At 45.2% G+C, this 12,832-nt stretch overlaps 1 protein-coding gene across 1 annotated transcript in view; it reads right to left on the minus strand.

Moving 5' to 3' along the window:
* The window catches only part of LOC109887163 (lethal(2) giant larvae protein homolog 1-like), an 83,041-nt gene that overhangs the window by 21,207 nt on the left and 49,002 nt on the right, over positions 1-12,832 (minus strand). Inside the window, 5 exon segments of the mRNA XM_031814238.1 lie at positions 1-129; positions 3,014-3,152; positions 6,756-6,906; positions 9,158-9,450; positions 9,709-9,813. The exon segment at positions 1-129 is cut by the window's left edge and continues 176 nt beyond it. Coding sequence (XP_031670098.1) covers positions 1-129; positions 3,014-3,152; positions 6,756-6,906; positions 9,158-9,450; positions 9,709-9,813 — 817 coding nt within the window.

Here is a 12,832-nt window from a genome sequence, read left to right on the forward strand (position 1 = left end):
CCTCCACACACCCGCTCCCCTCACCCCCCGGCCGTCCACGGCCCGACCCCACACCCGGGACCTCCAACGCGTAAGCATACACACTCCCTGAGTTTGTCCCCGCCCACAGCGTCGGGCCGTGGTGTGTACCTGGGGGAGACAGAGATATACACGTTAATATAGATACACACACAGAGATATACATGTTGACATAGATATACACACATTAAACAGAGATATGTTACCATAGATATACACACATTAAACAGAGATATACATGTTACCATAGATATACACACATTAAACAGAGATATACATGTTACCATAGATATACACACATTAAACAGAGATATACATGTTACCATAGATACACATTAACATAGATACACACACATTAAACGGAGATATACAAATTAAACAGAGATATACATGTTAACATAGATACACACATTAATAAACAAAGATATACAGTTGAAGTCGGAAGTTTACATACACCTCAGCCAAATACATTTAAACTCAGTTTTTCACAATTCCTGACATTTAATCCTAGTAAAAATTCCCTGTCTTTGGTCAGTTAGGATCACCACTTTATTTTAAGAATGTGAAATGTCAGAATAATAGTAGAGAGAGATTTATTTCAGCTTTTAATTCTTTCTTCACATTCCCAGTGGGACAGAAGTTTACATAAACTCAATTAGTATTTGGTAGCATTGCCTTTAAATTGTTTAACTCGGGTCAAACGTTTCAGGTAGCCTTCCACAAGCTTCCCACAATAAGTTGGGTGAATGTTGGCCCATTCCTCCTGACAGAGCTGGTGTAACCGAGTCAGGTTTGTAGGCCTCCTTGCTCACACACGCTTTTTCAGTTCTGCCCACAAATGTTCTGTAGGATTGAGTTCAGGGTTTTGTGATGGCCACTCCAATACCTTGACTTTGTTGTCCTTAAGCCATTTTGCCACAACTTTGGAAGTATGCTTGGGGGTTATTGTCCATTTGGAAGACTCATTTGTGACCAAGCTTTAACTTCCTGCCTGATGTCTTGAGATGTTGCTTCAATATATCCACATAATTTTCCTGCCTCATGATGTCATCTATTTTGTGAAGTGCACCAGTCCCTCCTGCAGCAAAGCACCCCCACAACATGATGCTGCCACCCCCGTGCTTCACGGTTGGGATGGTGTTCTTCGGGTTGCAAGCCTCCTCCTTTTTCCTCCAAACATAATGATGGTCATTATGGTCCTCTGGTCTGTTTCATCAGATCAGAGGACATTTCTCCAAAATGTATGAGCTTTGTCCCCATGTGCAGTTGCAAATCGTAGTCTGGCTTTTTTTAATGGTGGTTTTGGAGCAGTGGTCTCTTCGTTGCTAAGCGACCTTTCAGTTTGTCGATATAGGACTTGTTTTACTGTGGATATAGATACTTTTGTACCCGTTTCAACCAGCATCTTCACAAGGTCCTTTGCTGTTGTTCTGGGATTGAGTTGCACTTTTCACACCAAAGTACGTTCATCTGCAGGAGAAAGAACCCGTCTCCTTCCTGAGCGGTATGACGGCTGCGTGGTCCCATGGTGTTTATACTTGCGTACTATTGTTTGTACAGATGAACGTGGCACCTTCAGGCATTTTGAAATTGCTCCCAAGGATGAACCAGACTTGTGGAGGTCTTGGCTGATTTCTTTTGATTTTCCCATGACGTCAAGCAAAGAGGCACTGAGTTTGAAGGTCGGCCTTGAAATACATCCACAGGTACACCTCCAATTGACTCAAATTATGTCAGTTAGCCTATCAGAAGCTTATAAAGCCATTACATCATTTTCTGGAATTTTCCAAGCTGTTTAAAGGCACAGTCAACTTAGTGTATGTAAACTTCTGACCCACTGGAATTGTAATACAGTGAATTATAAGTGAAATAATCTGTCTGTAAACAGTTGTTGGAGAAATGACTTGTCATGCACAAAGTAGATGTTCTAACCGACTTGCCAAAACTATAGTTTGTTAGCAAGAAATTTGTGGAGTGTTTGAAAAACTAGTTTTAATGAATCCAGCCCAAGTGTATGTAAACTTCTGGCAACTGTATCACACAGTATTATATCATACCGTCTCTAAGGTACGTATCAGACAGAATCATATCATACCGTCTCTAAGGTACGTATCAGACAGAATCATATCATCTCTAAGGTACGTATCAGACAGAATCATACCGTCTCTGAGGTACGTATCAGACAGAATCATACCGTCTCTGGGGTACGTATCAGACAGAATCATACCGTCTCTGAGGTACGTATCAGACAGAATCATATCATACCGTCTCTAAGGTACGTATCAGACAGAATCATATCATCTCTAAGGTACGTATCAGACAGAATCATACCATACCGTCTCGGAGGTACGTATCAGACAGAATCATACCGTCTCTGAGGTACGGATCAGACAGAATCATATCATACAGTCTCTGAGGTACATATCAGACAGAATCATATCATACCGTCTCTGAGGTACGTATCAGACAGAATCATATCATACCGTCTCTGAGGTACATATCAGACAGAATCATATCATACCGTCTCTGAGGTACATATCAGACAGAATCATATCATACCGTCTCTGAGGTACGTATCAGACAGAATCATATCATACAGTCTCTGAGGTACGTATCAGACAGAATCATACCGTCTCTAAGGTACGTATCAGACAGAATCATATCATACCGTCTCTAAGGTACGTATCAGACAGAATCATATCATACCGTCTCTAAGGTACGTATCAGACAGAATCATATCATACCGTCTCTGAGGTACGTATCAGACAGAATCATACCGTCTCTAAGGTACGTATCAGACAGAATCATATCATACCGTCTCGGAGGTACGTATCAGACAGAATCATACCGTCTCTAAGGTACGTATCAGACAGAATCATATCATACCGTCTCTAAGGTACGTATCAGACAGAATCATATCATACCGTCTCGGAGGTACGTATCAGACAGAATCATACCGTCTCTAAGGTACGTATCAGACAGAATCATATCATACCGTCTCTGAGGTACGTATCAGCGAAACAGAGGCATCGCACCACTCCTGATAGAGAGTCGTCAGCTGATCTCGGCTCGATCCTCCTCTGCACCGGAGCTACTTCCTCCTGGTCAGCTAGCGCTGCGTTGGCCTCCTGGATCTACACACACACACACAGGAAGTGATGTCACACTCATTGGAAGCTCTGTGAGAACCAACCAACATATTATATTGTGAGAACCAAATCTATTTTATATGTTTTGAGTACTGATGTAATTCTAGACATTCAATGACATCATTATTTAAATATTCCCCATATAATGTGGGGCTAACATGGCTGCCATAGAACGGTGTCACGTAGATTCATCATGATGCTCATTCTAGACATCCAGGGTGGGAAATTCACACCCTCTGGTTTGATGCTCATTCTAGACATCCAGGGTGGGAAATTCACACCCTCTGGTTTGATGCTCATTCTAGACATCCAGGGTGGGAAATTCACACCCTCTGGTTTGATGCTCATTCTAGACATCCAGGGTGGGAAATTCACACCCTCTGGTTTGATGCTCATTCTAGACATCCAGGGTGGGAAATTCACACCCTCTGGTTTGATGCTCATTCTAGACATCCAGGGTGGGAAATTCACACCCTCTGGTTTGATGCTCATTCTAGACATCCAGGGTGGGAAATTCACACCCTCTGGTTTGATGCTCATTCTAGACATCCAGGCTGGGAAATTCACACCCTCTGGTTTGATGCTCATTCTAGACATCCAGGGTGGGAAATTCACACCCTCTGGTTTGATGCTCATTCTAGACATCCAGGCTGGGAAATTCACACCCTCTGGTTTGATGCTCATTCTAGACATCCAGGGTGGGAAATTCACACCCTCTGGTTTGATGCTCATTCTAGACATCCAGGGTGGGAAATTCACACCCTCTGGTTTGATGCTCATTCTAGACATCCAGGGTGCGTTGGGAAATTCACACCCTCTGGTTTGATGCTCATTCTAGACATCCAGGGTGCGTTGGGAAATTCACACCCTCTGGTTTGATGCTCATTCTAGACATCCAGAGTGGGAAATTCACACCCTCTGGTTTGATGCTCATTCTAGACATCCAGGCTGGGAAATTCACACCCTCTGGTTTGATGCTCATTCTAGACATCCAGGGTGGGAAATTCACACCCTCTGGTTTGATGCTCATTCTAGACATCCAGGGTGGGAAATTCACACCCTCTGGTTTGATGCTCATTCTAGACATCCAGGCTGGGAAATTTCACACCCTCTGGTTTGATGCTCATTCTAGACATCCAGGGTGGGAAATTCACACCCTCTGGTTTGATGCTCATTCTAGACACCCAGGGTGGGAAATTCACACCCTCTGGTTTGATGCTCATTCTAGACATCCAGGCTGGGAAATTCACACCCTCTGGTTTGATGCTCATTCTAGACATCCAGGGTGGGAAATTCACACCCTCTGGTTTGATGCTCATTCTAGACATCCAGGGTGCGTTGGGAAATTCACACCCTCTGGTTTGATGCTCATTCTAGACATCCAGGGTGGGAAATTCACACCCTCTGGTTTGATGCTCATTCTAGACATCCAGGGTGGGAAATTCACACCCTCTGGTTTGATGCTCATTCTAGACATCTAGGGTGCGTTGGGAAATTCACACCCTCTGGTTTGATGCTCATTCTAGACATCCAGGGTGGGAAATTCACACCCTCTGGTTTGATGCTCATTCTAGACATCCAGGGTGGGAAATTCACACCCTCTGGTTTGATGCTCATTCTAGACATCCAGGGTGGGAAATTCACACCCTCTGGTTTGATGCTCATTCTAGACATCCAGGGTGGGAAATTCACACCCTCTGGTTTGATGCTCATTCTAGACATCCAGGCTGGGAAATTCACACCCTCTGGTTTGATGCTCATTCTAGACATCCAGGGTGGGAAATTCACACCCTCTGGTTTGATGCTCATTCTAGACATCCAGGGTGGGAAATTCACACCCTCTGGTTTGATGCTCATTCTAGACATCCAGGGTGGGAAATTCACACCCTCTGGTTTGATGCTCATTCTAGACATCCAGGGTGGGAAATTCACACCCTCTGGTTTGATGCTCATTCTAGACATCCAGGGTGGGAAATTCACACCCTCTGGTTTGATGCTCATTCTAGACATCCAGGCTGGGAAATTCACACCCTCTGGTTTGATGCTCATTCTAGACATCCAGGGTGGGAAATTCACACCCTCTGGTTTGATGCTCATTCTAGACATCCAGGGTGGGAAATTCACACCCTCTGGTTTGATGCTCATTCTAGACATCCAGGCTGGGAAATTCACACCCTCTGGTTTGATGCTCATTCTAGACATCCAGGGTGGGAAATTCACACCCTCTGGTTTGATGCTCATTCTAGACACCCAGGGTGGGAAATTCACACCCTCTGGTTTGATGCTCATTCTAGACATCCAGGGTGGGAAATTCACACCCTCTGGTTTGATGCTCATTCTAGACATCCAGGGTGGGAAATTCACACCCTCTGGTTTGATGCTCATTCTAGACATCCAGGGTGGGAAATTCACACCCTCTGGTTTGATGCTCATTCTAGACATCCAGGGTGGGAAATTCACACCCTCTGGTTTGATGCTCATTCTAGACATCCAGGGTGGGAAATTCACACCCTCTGGTTTGATGCTCATTCTAGACATCCAGGGTGGGAAATTCACACCCTCTGGTTTGATGCTCATTCTAGACATCCAGGGTGGGAAATTCACACCCTCTGGTTTGATGCTCATTCTAGACATCCAGGGTGGGAAATTCACACCCTCTGGTTTGATGCTCATTCTAGACATCCAGGGTGGGAAATTCACACCCTCTGGTTTGATGCTCATTCTAGACATCCAGGGTGGGAAATTCACACCCTCTGGTTTGATGCTCATTCTAGACATCCAGGGTGCGTTTGGAAATTCACACCAGAGCCCTCTGGTTTGATGCTCATTCTAGACATCCAGGGTGGGAAATTCACACCCTCTGGTTTGATGCTCATTCTAGACATCCAGGGTGCGTTGGGAAATTCACACCGGAGCCCTCTGGTTTGATGCTCATTCTAGACATCCAGGGTGCGTTGGGAAATTCACACCGGAGCCCTCTGGTTTGATGCTCATTCTAGACATCCAGGGTGCGTTGGGAAATTCACACCCTCTGGTTTGAGAGTGCCGGAGCGTAACAATAATTTATGGAATTAACAAACGGCCCCGGTTGTTATGACAGTAAACGGCCCCGGTTGTTATGACAGTAAACGGCCCCGGTTGTTATGACAGTAAACATTGGCAACAAAAAACAAACAACCTAAAATGTAAAATTGTTGGCGGTGACACAGCTACGGTTACTAATGCTCCAGACAACATGAAAACACTAACATGGTCTCACTAAGGAAACGGGAGATAGACTAGTGTCCTGTCCAGGGGGTGTCCTGGTACATCAAGCTGTCTCACTAAGGAAACGGGAGATAGACTAGTGTCCTGTCCAGGGGGTGTCCTGGTACATCAAGCTGTCTCCATACAGAAACAGGAGATAGACTAGTGTCCTGTCCAGGGGGTGTCCTGGTACATCAAGCTGTCTCACTACAGGAGACAGACTAGTGTCCTGTCCAGGGGGTGTCCTGTACATCAAGCTGTCTCACTAAGGAAACAGGAGACAGACTAGTGTCCTGTCCAGGGGGTGTCCTGTACATCAAGCTGTCTCACTGTGTGTGTTACCTTGCTGGTAGGGGTGGGGATGGGGCGTTTCTTCCCAGACACTCTACTCTTCCTGATGCGTCTGAAGCTCTGTCTGAGAGACTTCTTCAGACTCTTCACTCTGCTGAGAGGACCCTCCATCGCTAGGGAGTCGTTAGGGTGCAGGGTACACCTGGAGACAACAGAGAGACAGAACAGCTTAACAACACCAGAGGGGACATCTGGAGACAACAGAGAGACAGAACAGCTTAACAACACACCAGGAGGGGACATCTGGAGACAACAGAGAGACAGAACAGCTTAACAACACCAGAGAGGACATCTGGAGACAACAGAGGGGACATCTGGAGACAACAGAGACAGAACAGATTAACAACACCAGAGGGGACATCTGGAGACAACAGAGACAGAACAGATTAACAACACCAGAGGGGACATCTGGAGACAACAGAGACAGAACAGATTAACAACACCAGAGGGGAAATCTGGAGACAACAGAGACAGAACAGATTAACAACACCAGAGGGGAAATCTGGAGACAACAGAGGGGACATCTGGAGACAACAGAGAGACAGAACAGATTAACACACCAGAGGGGACACCTGGAGACAACAGAGACAGAACAGATTAACACACCAGAGGGGACACCTGGAGACAACAGAGGGGACATCTGGAGACAACAGAGGGGACATCTGGAGACAACAGAGAGACAGAACAGATGAACAACACACCAGAGGGGACATCTGGAGACAACAGAGGGGACACCTGGAGACAACAGAGAGACAGAACAGATTAACACACCAGAGGGGACATCTGGAGACAACAGAGGGGACATCTGGAAACAACAGAGACAGAACAGATTAACACACCAGAGGGGACATCTGGAGACAACAGAGACAGAACAGATTAACACACCAGAGGGGACATCTGGAGACAACAGAGACAGAACAGATTAACAACACCAGAGGGGAAATCTGGAGACAACAGAGGGGACATCTGGAGACAACAGAGAGACAGAACAGATTAACACACCAGAGGGGACACCTGGAGACAACAGAGGGGACATCTGGAGACAACAGAGAGACAGAACAGATGAACACACCAGAGGGGACATCTGGAGACAGAACAGATGAACAACACACCAGAGGGGACATCTGGAGACAACAGAGGGGACACCTGGAGACAACAGAGAGACAGAACAGATTAACACACCAGAGGGGACATCAGGAGACAACAGAGGGGACATCTGGAGACAGCAGAGACAGAACAGATTAACACACCAGAGGGGACAACAGAGGGGACATCTGGAGACAACAGAGGGACATCTGGAGACAACAGAGACAGAACAGATTAACACACCAGAGGGGACATCTGGAGACAGAACAGATGAACAACACACCAGAGGGGACATCTGGAGACAACAGAGGGGACACCTGGAGACAACAGAGAGACAGAACAGATTAACACACCAGAGGAGACATCTGGAGACAACAGAAGGGACATCTGGAGACAACAGAGACAGAACAGATTAACACACCAGAGGGGACAACAGAGGGGACATCTGGAGACAACAGAGTTTGAGTTTGAGTTTATTTTATTTTTACAGTGACAGTGCACATTAATCAACGTTTCAGTAAAAGTGCCGGTTTTAGCCAGGCGGCTAATTTTCAACCGCAGTCCCTGGGCAGGTTATTAAAAACAATTACAATATAGACAATAGCAACATAGAACAAGCAAGACATAGCAACATAGGACAAGCAAGACATAGCATACAGACAGAGCAACATAGGACAAGCAAGACGTAGCATACAGACAGAGCAACATATGACAAGCAAGACATAGCATACAGACAGAGCAACATAGGACAAGCAAGACGTAGCATACAGACAGAGCAGCATAGAACAAAAAGCAGTTGTGTGACTCTCTCTCTCTCTGTCTCTCACAAGTTGTCTGGAGACAACAGAGGGGACATCTGGAGACAACAGAGGGGACATCTGGAGACAACAGAGACAGAACAGATTAACAACACACCAGGAGGGGACATCTGGAGACAACAGAGACAGAACAGATTAACAACACACCAGAGGGGACATCAGGAGACAACAGACATCTGGAGACAACAGAGGGGACACCTGGAGACAACAGAGGGGACATCTGGAGACAACAGAGAGACAGAACAGATTAACACACCAGAGGGGACATCTGGAGACAACAGAGGGGACATCTGGAGACAACAGAGACAGAACAGATTAACACACCAGAGGGGACATCTGGAGACAACAGAGACAGAACAGCGTGTGTGTCTACCTGGCCAGTAGAGTCGTGTGTGTGTGTGTGGTGTGTGTGTGTGTGTGTCTCTACCAGGCCAGTAGAGTCGTGTGTGTGTGTGTGTGTGTGTGTTTGTGTCTGTGTGGTGTGTGTACCTGGCCAGAACAGCAGTGCGTCTGTGGTAGTCAAACAGTCCGAAGCCGTGACTCGTCCCGAACGCTACGAGGTTCCACTCCGCATGCAGCATCACGGAGGTAACAGAGGCTGGTGGCAGGGCCTGCACCAGGACCAATGGTTGGAAGCCTGGAGGGAAGGGGGCGGGGCTGGCTCGGGGCTCCAGCCTATCATGGCCCTTCCAGGTGAACCCCTCTCGGTCCTGAAGCAGGTCGACCGTGGAGACATCGACCGTGTGGTCCGACCATTCATCACTCAGACCCAGCACGATCACCTGGAGACACAGACAGAGAGGGAGAGAGACACACAAAGAGAGAGACACACACACACAGAGACACACAGACAGAGAGAGAGAGACACACACAGACAGAGAGAGAGAGAGACACACACAGAGACAGAGAACTTAGATTTTATTGGCTCTCAAGAAGAAGAGGGAGTGTCTAATTATTAATTGTGTGTGTGTGTGTGTGTGTGTGTGTGTGTGTGTGTGTGTGTGTGTGTGTGTGTGTGTGTGTGTGTGTGTGTGTGGTACCTGTCCAGCGGTCCCGGCCACCACCAGTCTACAGCTGTATTTACACAGACTGATCTTCTGGATCCCCAGGCGAGGATCATCACTATAAGGATCGAAACAGCCCACCTAGAACACATCATCATCATCATCATCATCATCATCATCATCATCACTATACTGATCAAAACAGCCCACCTAGAACACATCATCATCATCATCATCATCACTATAAGGATGTCAGACAGTAAGCATGGAGAACACATCATCATCACTATAAGGATGTCAGACAGTAAGCATGGAGAACACATCATCATCACTATAAGGATGTCAGACAGTAAGCATGGAGAACACATCATCATCACTATAAGGATGTCAGACAGTAAGCATGGAGAACACATCATCATCACTATAAGGATGTCAGACAGTAAGCATGGAGAACACATCATCATCACTATAAGGATGTCAGACAGTAAGCATGGAGAACACATCATCATCACTATAAGGATGTCAGACAGTAAGCATGGAGAACACATCATCATCACTATAAGGATGTCAGACAGTAAGCATGGAGAACACATCATCATCACTATAAGGATGTCAGACAGTAAGCATGGAGAACACATCATCATCACTATAAGGATGTCAGACAGTAAGCATGGAGAACACATCATCATCACTATAAGGATGTCAGACAGTAAGCATGGAGAACACATCATCATCACTATAAGGATGTCAGACAGTAAGCATGGAGAACACATCATCATCACTATAAGGATGTCAGACAGTAAGCATGGAGAACACATCATCATCACTATAAGGATGTCAGACAGTAAGCATGGAGAACACATCATCATCACTATAAGGATGTCAGACAGTAAGCATGGAGAACACATCATCATCACTATAAGGATGTCAGACAGTAAGCATGGAGAACACATCATCATCACTATAAGGATGTCAGACAGTAAGCATGGAGAACACATCATCATCACTATAAGGATGTCAGACAGTAAGCATGGAGAACACATCATCATCACTATAAGGATGTCAGACAGTAAGCATGGAGAACACATCATCATCACTATAAGGATGTCAGACAGTAAGCATGGAGAACACATCATCATCACTATAAGGATGTCAGACAGTAAGCATGGAGAACACATCATCATCACTATAAGGATGTCAGACAGTAAGCATGGAGAACACATCATCATCACTATAAGGATGTCAGACAGTAAGCATGGAGAACACATCATCATCACTATAAGGATGTCAGACAGTAAGCATGGAGAACACATCATCATCACTATAAGGATGTCAGATAGTAAGCATGGAGAACACATCATCATCACTATAAGGATGTCAGACAGTAAGCATGGAGAACACATCATCATCACTATAAGGATGTCAGACAGTAAGCATGGAGAACACATCATCATCACTATAAGGATGTCAGACAGTAAGCATGGAGAACACATCATCATCACTATAAGGATGTCAGACAGTAAGCATGGAGAACACATCATCATCACTATAAGGATGTCAGACAGTAAGCATGGAGAACACATCATCATCACTATAAGGATGTCAGACAGTAAGCATGGAGAACACATCATCATCACTATAAGGATGTCAGACAGTAAGCATGGAGAACACATCATCATCACTATAAGGATGTCAGACAGTAAGCATGGAGAACACATCATCATCACTATAAGGATGTCAGACAGTAAGCATGGAGAACACATCATCATCACTATAAGGATGTCAGACAGTAAGCATGGAGAACACATCATCATCACTATAAGGATGTCAGACAGTAAGCATGGAGAACACATCATCATCACTATAAGGATGTCAGACAGTAAGCATGGAGAACACATCATCATCACTATAAGGATGTCAGACAGTAAGCATGGAGAACACATCATCATCACTATAAGGATGTCAGACAGTAAGCATGGAGAACACATCATCATCACTATAAGGATGTCAGACAGTAAGCATGGAGAACACATCATCATCACTATAAGGATGTCAGACAGTAAGCATGGAGAACACATCATCACTATAAGGATGTCAGACAGTAAGCATGGAGAACACATCATCATCACTATAAGGATGTCAGACAGTAAGCATGGAGAACACATCATCATCACTATAAGGATGTCAGACAGTAAGCATGGAGAACACATCATCATCACTATAAGGATGTCAGACAGTAAGCATGGAGAACACATCATCATCACTATAAGGATGTCAGACAGTAAGCATGGAGAACACATCATCATCACTATAAGGATGTCAGACAGTAAGCATGGAGAACACATCATCATCACTATAAGGATGTCAGACAGTAAGCATGGAGAACACATCATCATCACTATAAGGATGTCAGACAGTAAGCATGGAGAACACATCATCATCACTATAAGGATGTCAGACAGTAAGCATGGAGAACACATCATCATCACTATAAGGATGTCAGACAGTAAGCATGGAGAACACATCATCATCACTATAAGGATGTCAGACAGTAAGCATGGAGAACACATCATCATCACTATAAGGATGTCAGACAGTAAGCATGGAGAACACATCATCATCACTATAAGGATGTCAGACAGTAAGCATGGAGAACACATCATCATCACTATAAGGATGTCAGACAGTAAGCATGGAGAACACATCATCATCACTATAAGGATGTCAGACAGTAAGCATGGAGAACACATCATCATCACTATAAGGATGTCAGACAGTAAGCATGGAGAACACATCATCATCATCACTATAAGGATGACGACACAATACCCCATGACGACACAATACCCCATGACGACACCCCATGACAACACCCCATGACAACACCCCATAACGACACAATACCCCATAATGAGACAGTAAGCATGGAGAACCACGGTCAACACCAAAACATGTCAAAGAGTAAGAAGTCAAATACCCCATAATGACGATACTATACCCCATAATGACACCCCATGACGACACTATACCCCATAATGACACCCCATGACGACACTATACCCCATAATGACACCCCATGACGACTCAATACCCCAAAGACACAATACGCCATGGCGACTCAATATCCCATGGCGACACAATACCCCATAACGACTCAATA

Source organism: Oncorhynchus kisutch, unplaced genomic scaffold, assembly GCF_002021735.2.
Source record: "Oncorhynchus kisutch isolate 150728-3 unplaced genomic scaffold, Okis_V2 Okis06b-Okis10b_hom, whole genome shotgun sequence".
NCBI lineage: Eukaryota > Metazoa > Chordata > Actinopteri > Salmoniformes > Salmonidae > Oncorhynchus > Oncorhynchus kisutch.